General features: G+C 54.5%; 8 protein-coding genes across 8 annotated transcripts; 5 read left to right on the forward strand and 3 right to left on the reverse strand.

Moving 5' to 3' along the window:
• Positions 1–30: 30 nt before the first annotated feature.
• Positions 31–1422, reverse strand: A1O7_01691 (uncharacterized protein; the record flags this gene model as incomplete). The annotated part of the gene is made up of 1 exon (XM_007755727.1): positions 31–1422. One exon carries the CDS (start codon positions 1420–1422, stop codon positions 31–33), a length of 1392 nt encoding a protein of 463 aa, XP_007753917.1.
• Positions 1423–1690: 268 nt separating this feature from the next.
• On the forward strand, positions 1691–3265 carry A1O7_01692 (uncharacterized protein; the record flags this gene model as incomplete). Its single annotated transcript, XM_007755728.1, has 1 exon — positions 1691–3265. The coding sequence occupies one exon, from the start codon at positions 1691–1693 to the stop codon at positions 3263–3265; it is 1575 nt and encodes a 524-aa protein (XP_007753918.1).
• A 392-nt stretch (positions 3266–3657) lies between these two features.
• On the reverse strand, positions 3658–4287 carry A1O7_01693 (proteasome subunit beta type-2; the record flags this gene model as incomplete). The annotated part of the gene is made up of 2 exons (XM_007755729.1): positions 3658–3859; positions 3941–4287. 2 exons carry the CDS (start codon positions 4285–4287, stop codon positions 3658–3660), a joined length of 549 nt encoding a protein of 182 aa, XP_007753919.1.
• Positions 4288–4746: 459 nt separating this feature from the next.
• A1O7_01694 (uncharacterized protein) lies at positions 4747–6528 on the forward strand (the record flags this gene model as incomplete). The annotated part of the gene is made up of 1 exon (XM_007755730.1): positions 4747–6528. One exon carries the CDS (start codon positions 4747–4749, stop codon positions 6526–6528), a length of 1782 nt encoding a protein of 593 aa, XP_007753920.1.
• Positions 6529–7481: 953 nt separating this feature from the next.
• A1O7_01695 (uncharacterized protein) lies at positions 7482–8537 on the forward strand (the record flags this gene model as incomplete). Its single annotated transcript, XM_007755731.1, has 1 exon — positions 7482–8537. The coding sequence occupies one exon, from the start codon at positions 7482–7484 to the stop codon at positions 8535–8537; it is 1056 nt and encodes a 351-aa protein (XP_007753921.1).
• Positions 8538–10488: 1951 nt separating this feature from the next.
• On the forward strand, positions 10489–12264 carry A1O7_01696 (uncharacterized protein; the record flags this gene model as incomplete). The annotated part of the gene is made up of 1 exon (XM_007755732.1): positions 10489–12264. The coding sequence occupies one exon, from the start codon at positions 10489–10491 to the stop codon at positions 12262–12264; it is 1776 nt and encodes a 591-aa protein (XP_007753922.1).
• A 949-nt stretch (positions 12265–13213) lies between these two features.
• A1O7_01697 (uncharacterized protein) lies at positions 13214–15136 on the forward strand (the record flags this gene model as incomplete). The annotated part of the gene is made up of 4 exons (XM_007755733.1): positions 13214–13270; positions 13345–13908; positions 13982–14116; positions 14318–15136. The coding sequence occupies 4 exons, from the start codon at positions 13214–13216 to the stop codon at positions 15134–15136; spliced, it is 1575 nt and encodes a 524-aa protein (XP_007753923.1).
• Positions 15137–16998: 1862 nt separating this feature from the next.
• A1O7_01698 (uncharacterized protein) lies at positions 16999–19059 on the reverse strand (the record flags this gene model as incomplete). The annotated part of the gene is made up of 1 exon (XM_007755734.1): positions 16999–19059. One exon carries the CDS (start codon positions 19057–19059, stop codon positions 16999–17001), a length of 2061 nt encoding a protein of 686 aa, XP_007753924.1.
• Positions 19060–21646: the final 2587 nt, after the last annotated feature.

The following is a 21646-nucleotide window of genomic DNA, read 5'->3' on the forward strand; positions in this document are numbered from 1 at the left end:
GTCAACCCAATATTCTGAGGCCAGAGTAGATCATCTGTCCCGGTGCCGATGGTCACCATCGCGCTCTCTGTACTTGTCCCTGTCTCGATTACGATCTCGATCACGATCACGATGGCTTCGATGAGACGAACTCGAATCGTATCTGTCGTCATCACGGTGGCGGTCTCGGTATCTATCGCGGTGCCGGCTATCGTGGTTCTCGTCCTCGTCTCGACCTCTCCGGCTTCTGTCCTTTGACCTGTCTTTCCGCGACCTTGAGGACTCGTGGTCAGCGTCGTCCCGGTCTCTCCTTGATCGAGAGTACTCCCGGTCGTCCTCCCTGTCGCGCCTTGATGAACCTGAGCGTGAGAAAGAGTTCATCTGATCCCGGTAATCATCATTGCCACTGGTATGACCATTTCGATCGCGGTCTCTGCTGTTCTTTTCCAGATTGCGATCTCGACGCTGTCTCCAGTCCTCCTCGTCCTTTGCTCCTTTGGACTCTTTTAGCCTTTTCTGAAATTCATCCTCTGATATGCGCTCTCCTGTGGCTTTGTTCTCGCGCATCAACGGTGTAAAGAATCCCTGGCCCTTGGTGTTCTTGCGCATGTCGGCTTTGCCCCACGCGCCAAGCTCGACTCCATCCGTCCCAGGAGCTGCTCTTGCTCCAATGCCCAGAAACCCCTCTTGCTTGCGTTGCTTTCTGGTGTTGTCGTCCGTCTTTGGGTTTAAATCAATGACTTCTCCGTTGGCGCGTCGCTTCTGGCCCATTCCCCGCAGCATCGCAAGCCCAAACTCCTCGACGGGCATTGCTGCATACTCTTCAAGCGTACTCGAGTCTGGTCTGGAGGCTATGTCTTGGCGGAAGTCTTCCTCTTCGTCTCGCGGTGACAACATCCTGTTGCCTTGAAGTTGTATAACAGCGTTCGACTTGGGCTTGCCCGTGCCATCGTCCAAAAGCGCTTGCAGGGCTTCGTCATCAGCCGTCAGCTGTTTGAGCGGACTATCTCTGTGGTCCTGCGGCTTTTGATCGCCATTCGGCCGTCGCTCCGGCTCTTTCTCGGTTTCGTCTGCAAATTGTAGGCCGGTAGCCTTGCTCACTTCGTCTCGCTCCACCATGATGGGGCCATCTCCACGTTGCGCCGCTTGGACTTCTGCAGGCAGCAGATTATTTCGTCCTCGTCTGCGCCAGTCGCCATTGCCGGCATTCTGTATGACTTTCTCTCTCGATTCCTGTACGGGACGACTTAGAATAGCACCACTAGACGAGAAGCCAGTGACTGACTCGTGTCTTGGCTCTTCCTCGTCTTCATTGTCCGAATCTTGGTGGAGGGCGGTTCGTGAAGGGGCCTTCGAAGAGGCAGGCTTGCGGGACGGGAGAGTGCTGGTGCCAGCACTGGCCGTCTTTGACTTCCCGAAGCCAAAAGATATAGGCTTCGACATGGCCGGCGAATGTCTAGGCTGGTGGCATAGGAAACGGGACTTGGACTGACAAGGCCCGGTGCCATGTATCAAAATTGCTCGGCTGAGTTTCCTCATGCGGCGTGGCCCTGATCAGGCTGGATTTCACTTGTCCCTCACTTCTCGATCGCTTCACGCGCCGGCAGCCTTCAACGCCGGCTGTCTGCGATTCCTGGCGCCATATCTATCCTCTAGGCCCTCGCCGCTCATCACCGCCTCTGAGTGCGCGAACGGATCTCTCTCTCCCATCATGGCGGCACCCGACCTCCTCGCCACTTTTCAAAAACACATCGAAGACATGCGCAACCTCTCCCTATGCAAGATTTGCATTAAGCCCTTCTACGAACCCTTCATCCTACCCTGCGGCCACACATACTGCTACTCGTGTCTCGCAAGCTGGTTTGGAGGCGCCACCGGTCGAAGAAGCAAGAGTACCTGTCCTGATTGCAGAGCCAATGTCAGAGTAGAACCGTCGCCGAATTACCTGCTTCGAGATCTGGTTCACATGTTCATTGGCCGCGCGGAGCTCCTGCCGGAAGACGAGACTGTGCAAGAACATCAGACTGCTAAAGAAGAAGAGGCCGTCCTGCTAGCCGCAGATCGAGCTGGTCCAGGCCTATTCAAGGGTGTTTTCTTGGGATTAGGGTCCGCACGTGGGCCACGAAATTGGCGGTCCGGCATTCTGGATCCAGAAGACAACGTGTGGCGCTGTCCTGAATGTCACTGGGAGTTGGAAGATGGCGGCTGCAGCAGATGCGGTTTTCACCAATTCGACGTGGCTGGGAGCGACTCCGATTCCGACGTGGATGAATCAATAGATTTGGACGAGTCTGAAATGGACGACGAAGGCTCTGAAATTGACCACGAGTTTGGTACAACTATGGGAGAGCATGCCTTCCACATTCACTTCCCCGACACATCGATTCGGAGACATCCGGTCGACGAGGAGGAGGAGGAGTACTCGGATGAAGACGATGATATGGACGGGTTCATTGACAACGAGGTCGAAGAGGGTGACAGCGATAGTGATGCAGATACTGAGTCCACAATGACCATCTACAACAGACAACTCAGAAACCAGCAAGACAACGACCATCCTTCGGTTTCAAGTGGGGTATCTCATGAGGGAGATCCCGTGCGACCTTCCCCTTATGATCCATACTACTACCCGTACCTCGAAAGCGATGCACATTCGACAGTCCATACTTCCCAGTCGACCAACGGGGATCAATCGGATGCCGCAACGAACTATGACGAGATGACCGAGGCATCTGATGTTGAGACGACCCCTGCGCAGCCCGCGCAGCCTGCGCGAAGACTAGGGGCACGCCGTGTCGTCCTGAGTAGCGATGATGAAGACGAGGACGAGCCGCGAGGAGATGGAAGTGGAACAGCCGACCATAGTGCAGAAGATAGGCAGGAGGACCATGAAGATGAACATGACTTGGAAAACGAAGTCGACTCTCTAGCATCGGTGCGGTCCAGGATAGGACGACGCGCCCGTAACGTTGCGAATTCGAACTCAGATGATGACGACGACGACGACGAGGAAAGGCCCAACTCTGATTCAGAAGACTCAGATGACAGTATCCGTCCCCCTCAGTCCTCAAGTCAACGAAGACAACATCTCAACAAACAACGCGCTCGAAGAGGAGACCACATGGTTGTCGGCGGGCACGCACCAATCAATCCACCTAGACAACTATATCCCCATCGTCAGCAGAGTCACCGAGGACGAGGCAACTCTAATCGTTATCAACCTTATCAGAGACCATTTGGGCGACGAATACCGGTTGGTGGAGGAAATAGTAGATTGCCAACTTAGTCATCCGAGTACATCCAATCCGATATGCGCAATCTATTGAGAGCGACAATGGCGTGGTTGAACGAAGGAAAAGAGTCTAGCACGGCGTTGGGAGGGACAAGATCTGATGAAAATATTCGATAGACTTAAGGGACCAGTCCGCCCTCTCAACCCGTTATATGGCATGGCATAGGACGGTGCTCTTACGGGAAAACGCTCGCGCGTATGTGTGTCCATCGCCACGGTGACATTGCTGATATTGCTGGACTGTGGTGGATCTCCAAGCAACCCGAAATGAATAGATACCCATTTTTCTTGCATCTGCCCTACGGTCCTGTTCCTGTCTGCGCCATCGCTATGCATATTCTACACGCCGCTTGATCTCGCCCACGCACATGCTCAGCGGCCCCCTCTCAAGCCGCCAAAACCTGCTTGCTCGTATCATACTCGATGTCAATGACTCCATCCTTCTTGACCACCTTGACCGTCATGCCTTTGAAATCAATGGGCAGGCGCCGCTGCAGCTCGTCCGTGCACATGCGCAGAATCTTCATGCCTTGCTCGAACGAAATGTCCGGGTGGTGGTGCTTGTCCAGGATGGAGAGGCAGTAGTATCTTTATGGCCGTCGTTAGCTCGGCAGTTGAAGCCACCTCATGGAATGGGACGACGGAAGAGCGCAGAGCAGGGTCACTCACTGAGCATAGCCGTGCGCGGCGTATGGGACCTTCGCACTACTGGCCAGATAATCCAACCAATATAGACTCGGCTCCCTGGTGATGGGATCCACGCCGCCGAGTAACAAGTTGACGTTATACGGCTTCCGCGAGCGGAGAGATCGTGCCAGCTCCCCACGCACGAAGCTTGCTACCGCGCTGGGTCCGAGGTCCGATTCATTGCGCATGCTGTAGAGCGCGACGTTGGCCTGGATGAATTCTGCGAATTGCACCGTGTCACCTGCTTCGCCAGAGAAGGCGAGCAGTGTGTGCTTGTTTAGTTGGCGGGTTTTGTCGTCGGATGTCTTGAGGATGGTCGCTCCGCGCATGGCGGCCTTGGAGGCGGCGATGATGGTGAAGTCCCGGCCGGTGAGACCGAGGAGGACTTCCCTGGGGTTCAGTTAGTGGTTTGTGCTATGGATTGGGTTCTTGGGCAGGCTGGGGACGTACATTGTGAGATTCGGGTGCGTTTGAGGAGCGAGCAAGCGTCAAGTGGACGTCCAGCGGTGGACACGGACAGGGGAGTGATGTTGCGTCGGACAGCACTGGGACTCGATGTTGTGCCAGGAGATATACCGCATTAGAGGCACTGAATTCGACAGCTTGACACGCAACGCGAAGCGGTGCCTTGCGCTGGCTGGCGCGGGAGTAGAAGGAAGGTGCGGCGAGCCGTGACGATTTCTCCGACGAAGCTGCGCTAAGGCTTCAAAAAAGTTTCGGGCTTTTGGAGAAATTTGTCTTGCCGTTGCTACGGTCCAGACTGAGCGGCCACCACTTCGCATTCGATTATGTCCTCCTTCTTCACCGTCCCAGCGTCTCAGCGAAAGCGAAAGAGGGACAATAATGCTCCGGGCAAGGCAAGGAAGAGACGAGAGACGGACAGAAGTGACGCGCGAGAGGAAGCCGACGGTCAAGCCCGACGAAGAGGACGGCAAGCACGAGACCAAGATGACGAGTCAATCTCCGGCAGCGAATCCGACGATCAAGCTCAACCTGAGAACGACATCGAAGAATCAGAAGCTACCTCTGAAGAAGGCGAGACTGGTGCGGAGAGAAGAGTCCGACTCGCACAACGATACCTGGACAACATCAAACAAGAGATAGACGATACCGGTTTCGATGCGGAAGACCTTGACCGAGACTTGATTGCACAGAGACTAAAAGAGGATGTGGACGAAGCGAAGGGTCGACAATACCGCCTCATTGCCGAGAATCTAGACTTCACGAATGCGAGCCATGCGCCGTTCATGATGAACACAGGGGCGTCGACTGGGGTCGCTGTATGTCAGCCATATGCGTACACCGTGAGCAAGGACAGGACTTTGATCAAGTGGCAGCTTCAACCGCCTGACAGAGGTCGAAGAACCCGGCCCAAGCAGCTTGCGTATGTCCGAGGTATCAAAATCAAGGCATCAGCGCAGCAGCAACATGGTCATGCGGGCCCTATACTCGCTGTAGCAGCATCGCCGGATGGCAAGTTCGTGGCTACCGGCGGTGCAGACAGGAAACTGATCATTTGGTCAGCGGATGAGCTGCGGCCATTGAAGACATTTACGACTCATAGAGATGGAGTGACTGGACTTGCATTTGCACCGAATTCGTCGAATCAGACTGGTTTCGGGCAGCAACTTTTCAGCGCAAGCATGGATCGATCTTTAAAAACCTACAGCCTATCCGGTGAGGACAGCCTTGCGTACGTGGAAACACTATTTGGCCACCAAGATCACATTGTGGATGTCTCAGCAGTATCGGTCGACCAGTGCGTCACTGTAGGTGCCAGAGATAGAAAAGCCATGTGGTGGAAAGTTGTGGACGAATCGCTCACAAGGTTCTTGGGTGATAGCTCGGCTAAGGACGAGTATCAGACGGGGAGTCTGGATTGTGTTGCTGCGCTGCCGCCACAGAATTTCGTGACCGGGTCCGATTCGGGTGCTATCAGTCTATGGAGCATCCACAAGAAGAAGGCCCTGTTCACAATTCATACAGCACATGGTGTGGAAAAGCCACTTCCGCTCGAAGAGGTCACTTCCGAGGCAGATCCGAAGATTATCGAAGATCTGAAAAAAGACGATCGACGGAGACCCATACCACGAGCTATCACCGCCCTGGCTGCCCTGCCCGGCACGGATGTTGTCCTAAGTGGCAGCTGTGATGGCTGGATTCGGGTATGGAAACTGAGCGATGACAAGAGATCGTTGATCGCACTTGGCACCGTTGGCAAAGGCGAACCTGAAGGCAATCAAATGAATGGGCACATCAACGGGGACATAAAACAACCCAACGGCGATGTAAATGGCGACTCTGCATCACCGAGAGGCTCTAGGACGCCCTGCGCTTTAGCAGAAAGATTATTAGGTCCAGTCCGCGGCTATGTCAACTCTTTGGCTGTGTTCGAGCGAAGAAAACAGATCACAAATGAGTTTGGCGGCAAAAAGGAAGGAGAATGTCAAGGCCTGTGTATCGTGGCAGGAACGGGCAAAGAGATGAGGCTGGGCAGGTGGGAGAAGATACCCCGTGGCAAGAACGGTGCGATGGTGTTTGAAGTGCCTCTGAAGACTCAGTCAGCATAGTAATCGATGAGGCACCCTCAAAGTATCAGCGTTAAATAGCGAGCATGATACTCGTACCTGCACCGGGTGCCAACACTGCGGCTGAATGCAGCCTGATGACTCCCAGTAAGGCTGCAACACGTGACGTGGCTTGGCAGAAGCCACTTTACAAATTCTTTCTCTGGTCCTGCACCTTCATCCCTTCCTCTTTTCTTCTCTTCAGATCAAAAAAAGCAACAGAGCCAGCCACGACCGTCGTTCCGTCCTTTCTACAGCGACGTGTTGCCATGAGCTGCACTAGCTCGATGGCTCTGGAGAGTAATTTCATTCCTTGTAGGAAGTTTCCTTCTCGTTGAGTCCTCTTCAGTGAGGGCGATGAGTTTGAAATGTCGATTTATAGGGTACATGCACTTCTTCTCGAGTTCTGCACCTTCTGACTGGGAGGATGTGGCGACATCATGATCATTCGGTTCGAGAATGAACCGTCAGGTCACAGCGGAGTGCTCGAGCTGGGTGACACCGAGCTTTTTACGTTCCAGCCTCCTTGGGCCTTCTGCTCATGGCGTCAAGAAATCACGAATCACCTGCCGCAGCTGCTGAATTCCGCAATCTCGAAGACCTGCTCTCAGGTATGTCATGGATCGTGCGCTGCATTCCTTTTTGTTAATCAATGGTATCCTCTGTCGTCGAGGCTTTTTGTTTTGCATTCCAACGACAACGGTATGCGGATCGCGTTGCCCTCGCCACACGGTTACTATGCTAAAGGTAAATATCATGCGCGGCGGTACAAAGTGTCCCCTTGGCCTCTTGTCTTTTGATCAGCTCGTGTTTCCTTCGAGACTCGGTACACTCGTTTGCAAGTGCATCATTTGTCGCAGATCCCAGTCGCTCCTTTATACCTTTTGCTTTTCCGACCTTTCGCGCGAGCGTGACAGCCATACAATCATCAAAATCCATCCAGCACCTTTACAAAAATGAAGCGATCGACAAGAGCCATGCCCGTAGCGGCACTCCTCCTTGCTGCGGCCAACGCGCAGACTACGACTGTTGTCAACGACCCCGCCGACACCGACGCCACCACCGTCTTCTACTCTGTCTGCCCAACCGCCTTGACGACCACCACCACATTGTCGAGCACCATCACCTTCACCTGCCCTGGCGGCCAATGCCCCGGCGGTCCAGTTATCACTGCTCCACCCAATCTGGGCGGCCCAAGGACCACTGAGATCCTCGCCTTCACCACAACCCTTCCCGATGGATCTGTCCAGGAAATCCACGAATACATCACCATGTATCCCGCCATCTGTAGCGGCGGATCATCTATTGGACAAGCCACGTACACCATCACTAAAGCATGTCCATGTGAAGCGACCAGAAACCCGGCATCTGTTCCTGCAGGCTTCACCACCACTGTTACGTCTTGCGACGTCTGTCATCAAGGCGGACCTACCACCATGACCATGACCGTGCCATGCACCACCGGTCCTTACGCCACTGTCACTCCAGAGATTGGGCCTACAGCTGCTGCTGGTGCTGGCGCCAATGCCTATGCCGAAGCCGCTGCAAGTGCTGGCGCTAGTGCTGCTGCTCAGGCGGGTGGCTCAGGCTCATCTGGCTCTGGTACTTCCAGTTCTGGGTCGTCCGGTAGCGATGCTAAAGCTGCTGCCGACGCCAATGCCGCTGCGAACGCTCAAGCTGGATCAACCGACACCACAGGTGCCGCAGGCGCAAACTCAGCTTCAAGCGGCAACTCTGCTGGCGGTACCAAGTCAGCCGGCGGTGGCAGCAACGCCGCAGCAAACGCAGGTGCTAATGCCTCGGCTAACGCTGCCGCCGGTGCCGGAGCCAACCGCGGCAATCGGTACGACAATGGCACTACAAGTGGTAACAGTACCATCTCGCCGCCAATCACTCCTGTGGCTCCCGGAGGTGCCTCGCAAAGCCAGTTCACGGGCTCTGCGGACAAAGCCGGCTTTGCTGTTTCCGGCGTGCTGGCTGTCGCTGTGGGCTGCCTAGCGTTTATGCTGTGATTTCTTTTGTTCCGTGAGTTGAGTTTGCATGCTACGGTTCGGGGTTTAGCCTTGGTGGTTGACACGAGAAGAGAGCCTTTCTGGGGATGTCGAGCTAAAGGCATGTGGTATGGGCATTTCTGCGCGTCAAATTGATGAGTCTTGTGTATTTCGGGACATATAGTACTGTATGACATTGTCTGGATATGGGCTATTATCGGTGGCGTGCTTCGGGCAGTGGAGGTGCAGAAGACCTTGTGTCTTAGATGATGTGGAAGTGTCTCGGGGGTGTCTGAAGTGGTCGAGCTGGAACAATGGAGTGTAAGGTCGCAGATTTCACAGCGGTTAGAGTGTTGTAGCAGTCGCCTCGAATTCTCTTGAAATATCCTCTCTGACCTGCTTTCAAGATCACATGCTGCAGCCCAACCGAGTCGCTCGTGGAAAATCACAAAATAGACGGTTCAGCTCGTTCTTGCTGGGAAGCTAAGCGGGAAAGAAAAGGGAAGTGCCTGAAAGATGACTAAGCCGGAAGTCCCACACCCTCGGCGTGGGGTGTCCTCTAATTAGCTGTCTTGCTGTCCTCAATGTGGCCTCACACCAACCTCAGAGGTGCCTCAGCTGTAATGTTTGCTTTGGAAGCTCCTCAATACAATATCCTATCAGTCACCTGTGTGGGATATTGCTTTATCGCCGCAACCGCTGTGTGCTATTCAAGTTACTTTTCTTGCGAGAATTAGTCCTGTGACGTTCTCTCATTTATGTACGATGCCCTTCGTCACGTTGTCCTTGTCTCGCTTCTTCCACCTACTCTAAGGCACCACGGCGCTGCATGCTTCAAATCAACCCGCTTCGACCACGCCTCGTGTGTATGAGCAAGGCCGTTACAAGACTTCTGTTATACTTGAGATCGAGACCGTCGAACATCAGCATCTCAGCGCGTACAGTCCAAAGCGAGCGAGTGTTGCGATGGGTCCCTGACAAGGTGCTGGCTGGAAGAGGACCCTAGCACTGGTTTCGAGAGTTCAAGAAGACGGATCCACCCGTACTGATATCAGTGAGCCCAAGACAAGTGGCCTAACTAGCCATGACCACGGGGATGCTGTAAGCCTCTGCCGTGCTCGCCTGTGTTCGCGTTGACTTACCCCACTTGATTCTGCCTTACCTGAGCTTTTGCACAAGTGTCGAAGCAGCGTCGTCGTCTTCCCCGTTACAGGGCGGCTCATACAGGCTTCTGCCTCGGGCGACCTTGCCCATTGCATCAGCGATCACCGGAACCTGTCGGTCATCATGTCAAAATAGGTTGAGAAGTCAATGTCGGCACTGCCAAAGCCGCGTATTCTCGGTCTACAAAATACGAGGCCCCCGTTGTCGGCGCATCATGCCACTCTTGATGGTAGTCCCATGGACATCCATGGCTCTTGGCCTTTCCACGATGCGGAGTATGCACCCCATCTGGTCACTACTCGTTGTCATCTTGGTGGCTGGAAGGGTAGCCTAACGTTCTCGTTTACCGCCACGTCATGTCGGCCTTTTGACATTTGCAGCATGCTCACTGTCACCAGTTGAGGCTCAGCACGTACAATGCACTACGTTACAGCCGGAGCGCTGCGTGCAACCTAATTCGGTCTAGTGCCCCTGGCGATATCAAGGCCTGCCAAGGGTGATGTACGCCAAGATGCTAGGTTCTCCGTGCCGCAACCGTCTCGAGCTCATGGAAGACGTGCTCGTTGTCTTCGCGACACGATGGGGGACTTAAACCAGTTCTTGTTTACTGCCACTCTTCTACCTAGTGTTCGCAGTGGACCTGCCGGCCTGAAAGCGCCGTACCTGGCTTCGACCACAACGGATTTGCACGAGGGCAATTTATCAGCACATCAGTCACGACGGTCGAGGGTATATATGCCTTCTTGGACCCAGCCATGGCTACAGAAACAATCATCTTCAAAAGTTATCTCTATCACAGCATACCAAGATGCCTTCCACGACAGCTACTATCGCCTTAGCTTTTGCTTTTGCGACGACTGTCCTATGCGACTACCTCGGACCAACTTATCCAGCTCCTACCGACCTGGCCACCAATGGCAGCCATGTCTCCGCCGCTTGGAGGAATCTTAGTTCGACTCTCGACGGATACATTGCAGACCCAAGCGCGAATTTGACAAGTCCTGCTGGTCTGAAGAACGTTACGTTTTCCGTGGGCATGTTCTCGATCAACGACCCTTCTGCTGCAGCGCTACAATTTCATCATACCTCTGCCGAAATCTCCAATTCGACCTCTGGTCTGAGAAAGGTCGATGGAGACAGCATCTACCGTGTTGCCAGTATCACGAAGCTTATCACTACATTGGCGGGCATGCTTAACCTCAAAACTAGCGACTGGGACCGTCCTATCACCGAGTTTGTTCCCACACTCGCAGCATACGCTGCGGCGCATCCAGCGGCAGACGATCGTACGGGTACTGTCGACTGGAGCAAGGTGACACTTGCTGCGCTTGCCAGCCAGATAGCGGGGACTCCACGCGACGTTTCACCGTACGATCCGAGTGACTACCTACTTTTGGATCCCACGGGTGCTCTTGCGGCATCATTCGGTTTGCCCCCTGTGGACCCGAGCGACCCAGTGGCGGTCCCTCCATGTCTCATCTCTCTACTGGAAGGAAACACGTCATGTCCTAGCGACCAATTTGCCATCGGCGCGGAGGCTCGACCTCCTCTATTCCTACCATGGACAAGTCCAGCATATACGGACTACGGGTTCATGCTGCTCGGTGCGGCAATAGCAAACATCACCAGCAGATCTTTCCACGACGTTTACAGAGAAAGCATCTTCGAGCCCCTGGGAATGAGGTCAACATATTCCAATATCCCCGATCCAAGTCAGTATGGCCGTTACGTCATTCCTGGCAACGTCTCAACGGCAGGGTTGACGCCGGAGGGCGCTCCTGAGGTGACCATACCTTCTGGTGGCATCTTGTCCACAACAAACGACCTTGCAAAATTAGGCACTGCCATTCTCAACTCGACACTCCTGAATGCCGACCAAACCCGCCAATGGATGAAGCCGGTCTCGCACACAGCCATGTTCGAATACTCGGTGGGGAAGCCATGGGAAATCTACCGCTACACACACCCCAGGTCCGGGCTCGTCACCGACCTCTACACCAAGCTCGGCGACTCTGGCTACTACAGCGGCTACCTAGTGCTAATTCCGGACTACGACGCTGGTTTCAGCATCATTATGGCAAGCTCACTGCCCCAGCGGACTGCCCTGGTCTCTCTGCTTGCGGACATTGTGACTGAGGCAGTCCTGCCCGGGCTGACCTCCCAGGCAGAGGCCGAAGCGAGCGAAAACTTCGTGGGCACGTATACCTCACAGGACGACAACCTCAACAGCACGCTGACTCTAGCCATCCTTCCGACGGGCAAACCAGGTTTGGTGATGACTCAATTCATAAGTAACGGCACGGACGTCTTACAAAGCGGAGCCATAGATACTGGCCCCGTCAGGCTCCTGCATTCGATAACCGACCGACCGAATGGACGGATAGCATTCAGGGCCACTCATACGGCAACGCCTTCAGGAGGATTGTTTTCACGAGGACTCAATGCAAATTATGACTGGCTCGCTGGTGACTCACCGACATATGGTGGCATTGGGTTGGGCCTTTTCGTGTTTGACGTTGACTCGAACGGCAATGCCACTGCCGTCAGCCCTGAAGCTTGGAGAGTCAAGCTTGTCAAGTCTTGAACAATGGGCACCTTGGGCCGGGTCCTGGCGGCATTGGGGGAGGCGACGTGCCTCGACAACTGACCAACCCCTCCTAGCCATAAGTTACAGCGCTTCATATAATACATTGCTTGTTCATCATACGATATGACAAATTATGCTCGTATTGTCTGTGATCATAACATCCTATGCACTCTGCATCTACTTGATTCTTTGTGTCAATGGCAACTCGCTGCTCTTCAAAGCCGCAAACTCCACGGTGACGCCGACTCCCAAATGAGAATCTTGGGACAATGCCGCCAATATGTAACATCCAGAGGTGGTGGCGGGAGGCACCCCGTGTGCCTACCACTTGAGGTTGCCGGGCGGCAGGTGCTTGGCACCGGTGCTGTCTCCCATAGCTGGCTAATAGCTACGTTCTAGACTTGGTAATCAAGGAATCATTCACCATACTAGATAGACACCAACTGGTGTGCCTCTAGCATCGGATAGCATGGAGCGGGTCTTCCTGCCCCCACGAATTACAGTCATTCTCAGTGGCACCGGCATCAAATGGACCCAACACGGAGCAGGCAGAAATCAATGTCATGCCACATCAGTTCCTACCTGTCTGCTACGTAGCAGATTATCATTTCGCACCCACCTGGCCCTCTCGATCAAATACCACCAAGAACAAGATTTCAAAGCAACATGAACCGGAAGAGCCGCAAAGATGATCACGCCTTTGCCAAGTGTTTTCTCTTAGGCTGTGCCGCGGATCCGACGTGAGAAGGAGGGCCTGAATCGCTCAGCCTGCTGTGACTGACTAATGACCACTCATCTTTGCCGGCGGGGATCCTAAGGCTGAATCGACCGTGGTATTTCCAACCTAGCCTCCTGTACCCTCTCCTCGTACCCTTCATCTCCCCCAAAGTACTCCCTCTGTCTTCTTGTGCCGTCACACAAAAGCCAAAGACACACGCAATGCGGCATGCCGGGCGTTCCATCAGGACGAGGTTGCGATGCATGTCGGCAGCAGAAGAAAAAGGTATGTACGGCACTGGATATCTCGCCTCCTGCTACGCAGGTCCCCCGAGTACCAACGCATATTGTACGCTATAGTGCGAACTCTCAGAACACCCATGTCAACGATGCAGGCGTCTGAACATCCCCTGCGTGGGATTCGGCCAACGGCGATACAAGTTCGTGCATGACGACAAAACCTCGACGTTTGTCAACCACAACACCACCACCACCACCACCACCGCCGGACTTCAAAGTAAGGAACCAGGGACCGAAACCGAGCACTACGCCTCCTTCATCCGCGCCCTCGAGGGAGCCGCAATCACCATTTACGCCAACCCATGGAACGGCACGACGCGCCTGGCCTCCGCGTTCACACACATGATCAAACCCACCGTCAGCATCAAGTACAACCTGGCCTGGACGTACGGGGACTACCTCAACCACGTGCCCGCTCGACTGGGTGTGAATGACGCGCTCGACAACGCGACAGACGCGTTCGTGACCGCCGTGGGGACGCTCTCGGACGGGAGCGGGAGCACTGTTCTCGCGCTTGAAAAGTATGGACGCACCCTGGCCAGCTTGAGAAAGTGTCTAGATGATCCGGTCAAGGCGCGGGCTCCGGAGACGTTGTGCGCGATCCTGTTCTTGTGGAATTGTCAGGTGAGGCCACGCGCGGAATTGCTTGTCACTCCCTCAAGATGCCAGCGCTAACGTTCATCGACCCGCTAATTAGCAATATCTTTGGATGCCCGAAGGATCCAGCCGCCACGCGGATGGCGTCGCCCAGATCATCAGACTGAGAGGCTGTGCCGAGACTTCACGGGACCCGTTTGAGGCCAATCTCCTGCTATCTCTGCGTGCCGTTGTGGTGAGTCAGGTCAAGTCAAGTCAAGCCAATCGCAGCACAATCATATCGTAGTCGATAGCTGTTGATCCTGGCCGGCGCGGACCTTTACTTTACTGTTCTGCTCTTATGCTTGTTCCTACCTGTGCTTTGTCTGCTCCAGATTCTCTCGTCCTATTCGGCCCCCTAGCCCGAGCAAACCACTTACGTTCTGTGCCCGCCCAGCTCTTCGACTCCCTCTTCAATGGCAAAGTTCACTTCACCGACGACGAGTGGATCGCCATGTTCGACAATAAGCTCTACAAACTCAGTCCCGAAGGCCAAGCCGTCCAACTCCTGACACGGGTGCCGAACCTCATGCGGAGGGCCAGAGCGGCACTTACAGCAACGCTGACTGTCGCGGGCGGAACACAGCAGCTGCGGTACCAAGACTCCCGTTCGACTTCGACGCTCCTGGCCCTCCAAACCGAGGCCAACACCCTCCGCAACGACTTCGAAACACCCCTACTCAAGCTCCGCCAGCGATGGCACGACAACATGCATCTTCCGAGACCAGACGCGGAGGCAGATGTGGACGCCACCGTATCTAACCCACGGAGAACCACGCGCCTCCAAAGGCTCCTCCACTGCCACTTCCTCCGCTCGTACGCCCTTGGCCTGGCCGTCGCGATCATCATCAACGAGGTGAGGCTGGCCGTGTGTGCGGCGACTGAGCCGAACGCTGTGTCCTCCGTCCTCCGCGAATCCCACGCCTTCGCGCTCGAAATTCTGGACCTCGCGGCCCAAGCTGCGGAGTATAGGCCCCTCGGCGTGAACGCGCTAGGCGTTTGTCTTTTAGCGGCGGAGATCGGGGCCGGGGACGCACACCTCGAGACGAAGATCCAGGCGCGGGGGCTGCGCCGGGAGTATGCAAGCGATTTTCGGGGTGTGCTGGGAGATGAGGAGGCGGAGGCTCAGCGGCGGAGCGGACAGCGAGAGGGTGAGCGATTGATTTGTGGGAGGGACTGGGCTGAGAGCTTTCAGCTTGGGGCTCGTAGCTTGTAGGTTTGCTGAAACCTGTATGGCAGTAATGAGCTTGGAGGATCAGGAGATGTGTATTGTAGATGGGTGATGCGGGTCGTGCGAGGGTCTCCCTTCGTTTCGGCCAGATAGGTATGTAATTAGGAGAGCCTGGTAGCAACATTCGATAGTAACAACACAACCACCACCACAAACACAACCACCCAGACGAGGTCGCAGGGTATGCCCTCTATGCGCTGCAATCGACGAACGGGACCTCAAGTGTCGCGGACGCTCGTGGAAAGCTGAATTGTCTGTCTGTCTGTCTGTCTGTCTGTCTGTCTGTCTGTCTGTCTGTCTGTCTGTCTGTCTGTCTGTCTGTCTGTCTGTCTGTCTGTCTGTCTGTCTGTCTGTCTGTCTGTCTGTCTGTCTGTCTGTCTGTCTGTCTGTCTGTCTGTCTGTCTGTCTGCCCTATCGGTCTGCTTGCTCGCTTGCCTGAGCGCTCTTATGTCAATCTACGTAGCCATGTCTTTTACCTGCACGTCACGTACCCCCCCTTCAGACTTCTTCCCTTCACCTCCTCCAGCTACTTAGTCATCAGAAGTAATTATCTCTGTCCAATGTCTAGGAAGGTTCCACCGTTCCACAGCCGCCGTACGTGTAGCTCAGCCTTGTGTTCTACTTCTTACTTATCTCCATCTTCGTGCCCGCCGCACAATATGTATCCCGTGGGTAATTTGATTGGCCTATCTTGGTCTCGAGGCGATTGACTACAGGTAAGTCTAAGAAAGCAGTAATTAAGCAAGGAGGGGCCGATTGACATAAGTCTAAGAAAGCAGTAATCAAGCAAAGGGGCCCTTCTATACAATTTTTTTTTCTTGGGTAAAAAAGTGCGCTCAGAGTTATGCTTGTGCCGACAGTGGACAGATGCACGCCAACTTTACACTTTGCACCTTACCTTACCTTGATTGCCAGGTCGTGTAAGATTGAAGAGTCGAGAACTCAAGACTGAGCGTGCTGCGTAGTTGATCCAACAACCACTAAGCTCACGGTAGCGATTAGATGTGTCTTGTCTTGCTTAGTGCGGCACTACTTTCGATTTCCTTCCTTGATCATAGACATCAGGTTTAGATTCCCATTTCGTAAGGCAGGCGGGGTCAATGTCGTCTGAAATGGAATCGTGATTACTGGGGTGTGCCGAGTATGGCAGTTTGCAGGGATCCACTGGTTTCCAGGGACGCCACTGTTGGAGAAGTGAGGATGTTGAACTCGTGAAGAGAATGGATTGTTCTTTCGGGGTGCAAACCAAAAAGGGTGTTTCGGGCTACTGACAAGACTTCAAAGAGAGCTCAAGGCTTACTTTCCAAAGCCAATGACGGAGCTCAAAGAATAAGTGGAGAAGAGACAGCATGTTTCGGCTCATCATGTTTGATTGTCTTCGAGGCGATGAGCCTCTGGCTATCTATCTAGGTAGCTAGCTACGTGGAATGCACGAGGACTCTTGTCCACGGCTCAAGAGCCCATCCTTCATGTGGAAGGTGGGACGACTGCTCAATGGCAGTGAGGTGAGGCGACAAAGGAGACTGAGAGGCAGCCTCAGTAGGGCACAAGTAGATGGTGGGGGGTATCTCGGTCAAACAAATCCCAAAGTGATCGTCCTTCTGGACACAAGATCACAAGTCAATACAATATGCTCCGGTCGCTAAATGCAGGGACTCCCTTGCTCTTTCCGCTTGATGATGATGCAATAGTGTGATGATATGATGATAAAAAGGACTTGCCGCGAGGCAACATCTTGGTAGGAGAGTCGTTCAGTAGTCGTGAGATGGGAAAAAAATGATCTGGTGGTCTCATATCTGGAGGGCGTCGTTCAGTAAACGTGAGATTGAAAACAATGATCTGGTGGTTCAGATCTGGAGGGCATCGTTCTTCTTCATAGCCTTGGCCAGCATCAGCTTCCTCATCCACTCGACACGCTCCTTGGAGCTGTCGACGGCAAAGTGATGAGCCTTTTGACCTTTCTCGAAGAGCTTCTTGTTGGCCTTCTCGTTGTCAGGGATGAGGGAGAAGGCGAAGGCATGTTCGCCAGTGAAAGTCTTGCCTTGGCCGAGCAAGTTCTTCTTGAATGCCGCACTGAGCTTCGAGCTCGATGCTTGGCTGTAGGCATGCAAGGTGTACTCATCGATCTCGATGTCCTCGAGGGTGTTGGCATTGGCGTAGTGTGTGTCATGCATGGTCAGCTTGCCTTCGAACAGAGTGCAGTAGTTGTCCTGCCACTCGTGTCGGAGCATACGGGTGGTCTTGCGTTTTCTCATCCAGCCATGGTGGTTGGCGAGGGTGGTTTCAGTCAGTCTCGCTGCGGAGCAGACCGTCTCGTTCTCCCTGACGGGAGCCACTGATGGGGTGAAGGACTGCTGGCGCAGATGGCGGCGAGCGGGAGTAGGCTGAGTTGACATGCATCGCTGGACGGGTTCTGGACTGATGGTCTGGGGAACAGCACCATAGCGCATCTCCGGAGGAACGGACTGGGAGACATCCCGTTGGCAAGGGTCAACGGCCATGGCAGTGACGGGAAGATCCGTCGCCGACAGAGGCGTGTCGATGCGGTAGATGTCAGCCGGAGAAGCGACGCCACCATAGTGGTAGGGGTCACGCTGAAGCTGGGCCTTGAGCTGAGCCTGGATCTGGGTGGGCTGTTGAAGGGCCGAGATGGGAGTCCTGGAGGGGAGCTCGTCCTGGCTTTGGCCAACAGGGATGGTGAGCTTGGGAAGACCACGAAGGTGCTCGGCGAGGTGAGCGGACTTGGCAGCGGGTGGCGAGGGGTTGGATGATGTTGAAGGGGCGTGAAGGTGTTGGAAGCTGAGGAACTGTCGCACATTGTCTTGAGGATCGCGAGGCTGAACAACGCTCAGGGTCTCGGCAGTGATCTTCAACGATGACGGGCCAAGGGCATCGGAAGAGCCGACGACCGAAGGCAAAGCTTCGGACCGGGCTTCGGACATAGGTCGGCGGGTCTCTTCTTCCCACGTTTGCTTCATGCGGAGGATTCTCCGTTGCTGCTTCTGCCACTTGGGGCAGTCCTCACCTTTGGCGCACCTGTGCTCCTTGGGAAGAACCTGTTCGATCCCGACAATGGAGATGGACTCGGCAGGAGTGACGACATCGACGTTTCGAGCTCGTCTCCGGGAGCGAGATCGATCAACAACCACATGGGACTCCTCAGGGCGGGCAGCGCGCTGGACCGCTCTGGGACTTCTGGTGTTTCGGGAAGGAGTCCTGGAAAGTGGTGAGTCGACGGAGATCATGCTGCTGTTTCGGAGTTGCTGGATGGAGCTCATGACCCTGTGGCGCTTGCCGAAGGAGCTGATGTCGAGTTCCTTGAGATCCTCGAATTGGAGGTCGATCAAGACGCTGCCGGAGATGTCGTGGATGAGGAACTTTTCAACCACGGTGGACTCAAAGCCGGCCTCGGCCATCCAGTCAGCAACTTGGCGGGGCGTCCAGTTGCGGACCTGAGATTCATCGAGTTCGGCGACGGCTGTGTTGAGAGCGTTGATAGGCTTGGAGGGGGTCTTGGGTCCGGGAACAGGAGACATATTGAGAAAGACACCGTCTTCAGGATTGGTGAGGATCTCAGGCGTGCTGCTGAAGAGGTGAGGGCCTTGAGGACCAACGACCGCCGTGTCATCAAAATGAAACTCGAAGCCGCCGAGGCCACCAGTATTAGGGGGCGTCAGTAGCTCATCCTGGCTTGACGACAGTGTAGACTGGCTATCATCGTCCTGTGAGTCCCATGGTTGAGGTAATGAGTCCGAGTCGTCCTCATTGTCTGTGTCGAAGATCTCGGTCGCTTCCGACACAGGCCGAGGAGCGAGTGTCCGCCGAGCCAGGAATGACAGGTCTGAGGTCTTCTGAAACATCTCAATTGGTTGCAGTTGCAGAGGGGAGTAGTGTGTTGACCACTCCATGTTCGCTACTGTGTGGTATAATGTTTACTGTCCGGGGATTTCTCTGAGGATCTGCTCATGGTGGAGTTGTGAAGTCGAGAGGAGTTGAGGTATGTATACACGATTGCGGAGGAAGGTGTGGGCGGTTAGAGGGCTCGACGATGTGACGAGTGGAGATGTAGGTTGGAATCATTGAACAGATGGGATGCAGAATATTGAATCGCTACTGCAGTGGATATGCGTGCGATGGATGTGAAACGAGGCGACGCAGCCACTCAGTGCGACGGACGCAGCTGCGGGCTGGTATAGGCTGGCGGTTAAGTGAGAGGAAGAGGAGGAAAAGGCGACACTCGCCAATGGAGGGGCAGCTATGAAAAGTACGCGCTGGAGCTGTCCCGGTCGGGCATGGCCGCCCCCACGATGGTGCAGAGGCGTGCGCCCAATGAGACCTGTAGGAGTAGTGACGACGCGGGGCCAAGCACACGCTGCTGGCTCCTGATCCCCCGCATCTCGACGAATCAGTGCCATCAGACTCTTCGCCCAAAAATATCCTCCCACTTCAGTTCCATCAGAACAAGACGCGCCTTGCCGTCTCTGGTAAAGTCGAGTCACCTGGAATAGCATCTGGCGCTTTTCACTCGCTCTCTCCCATCTGCTCTCCCTTCTCTGGCTCGAGCCGTTACCCTCCTCCCGAGCTCCCTCGAAGGCCCTTCCCTTTTCGTGCCTTTTCTCTGTGCGCGCCGTACCGCTAAACCCCTCTTCACCATATTTCGCACCTTCTGGCATGCGATTCCCAACCTCCCTCACTCGTCGTGCTGGCCCTTCCCGAATGCCATTTTCTGATTGGGCCATGACCTAAAATATGCCGTCCCATTCCTGGCCCACCAATGATCTTGTCTGAGGTCATGACTCTATGGCAAATCCATCTACCCTGGTGATTTCCATGCAACTTTGTCCGGTTGAATGTACATATCCACGCGATCTCCACCACGGATCACAAGACAGACTACACAATACTCCGCTCTACGAGTCAGCGACATAATGCAAGTCATTGGCGGTGCGTGTTTTACTGGTGGCATCGTGACGGTCACAGCATCAACATATGTAGTCCATCAAATCCTTCCATGGTACTGTTCGAAACCGTTGAGTGGAAGCAGATCCTAAGGACTTCGAATCTGGATGCTGGGCCCTCGGGATCTGGACCGGCCGTTGAGTTGGAAGACCAGAGGTGCAACATGGGCTTGCTGCTCGAAGAGAGGAGCATTCGAGCAGCAAGCCATGGCGGATTTTCCCCCCAACACGGTTAGAATGTGGTGCTGAAAGAGCGGCCCTACCCGCGATAAGGAATTCTTTGCATCGAATCGTCCAGGGATTGGCTGAGTAGCGAGTGCCTAGTGATGATTAGTGCGGGGACGGGTCTCCATCGCCAGCCATCTTAAGGAGCTTCTTCCGCCATGTCTCTGCATCCCACTGTGTCCAAGACGCACCGTCTCTCGCTACATGTTGATCGCTGTGAGGTGAGGTGATATTACTTTACTAACACATTAGGCGCATACGCGAGCATGTCTCGTTTAGATAGACATTGTTACATGAGTTCATCTTCGACAGAGTTTCGGCTAACAAGATGAACATGGGGAAAGCACAGACGAAAATGGTGGTTGTGTAGTTTCCGCTTTGGTGATCCTGTTCTTCGTCATGGCGGAGTGTTGTCCTACACATGGCAGCCACAATCTGCAGCGGTGAGTCCACCGCCACTTGCGCATTTGGGCGGAGACCGGAGATGATGACACGAGGCATCGGTGGTGGTACTTTCCCAAGCAGAAAAGGGTCCAAAGATACATGGAGTACAACTTTGAACCAGGCCCCATGGGAGATGCTGCTTGGGTCGTCGGTACTCGGCATGAATGGTGGTGCACAATGCTTGCAGAGCAGAGGCCCGAAGTTGCCGAATCCTGCCAAGAGCTTAGCTCGCCAGAGTGTTATGGTCCTACAATGGACAAGGGATACGTACCGCAAGAACACATCGTGCTTAGACCCAGGCCACCTTCTAGTCAACGGCTTGTCGCATGGCAGCATGGACCAACTGCTTGTCCTCGGGACGGAAGAGTTCTCGGTGCATGAGGGTGGGTCGAGACACGGGTGACTGTGTGGTGAAATCATATCACCACACTACACCCCGAGTAGAGTGACCAAGGCTGCCCATGTGTGCACGCCACAAGGGATGAAGGGATGCATAGAGTGCCTCATTGTTGAACAAGCTTCGAGAACAGGCCAAGAAGGTTGCGGGTGATGGTGACAGGGAACAGTCCCTTTGCGTGAGTTCGAGCTCTCATATCGCGTGCGCAGACAGTGGAGCAGAAGCCCATCTGGCTGTTCGAGTCGACGTCGTCCAGAAGCCACGGCCAGCCGTTGAGTACTACACCCAAGCTTTGACCGTCGTACAGCCAGACTTCTGCCATACATGCAGTGCGGAGAAGTAGAAGTCGTGGGACAGTCGATGGCATCGCCATCGCGTAGCGGGGCATTCGACGCTTATCTCCTTTCTCGATTGTGAGACGAGCCCTGCGCAACACGCACGGTCAAACTCGAAAACACGCCACCGAACTCC

Source organism: Cladophialophora yegresii (assembly GCF_000585515.1).
Source record: "Cladophialophora yegresii CBS 114405 chromosome Unknown aczIN-supercont1.1, whole genome shotgun sequence".
NCBI classification, from domain to species: Eukaryota; Fungi; Ascomycota; class Eurotiomycetes; order Chaetothyriales; family Herpotrichiellaceae; genus Cladophialophora; species Cladophialophora yegresii.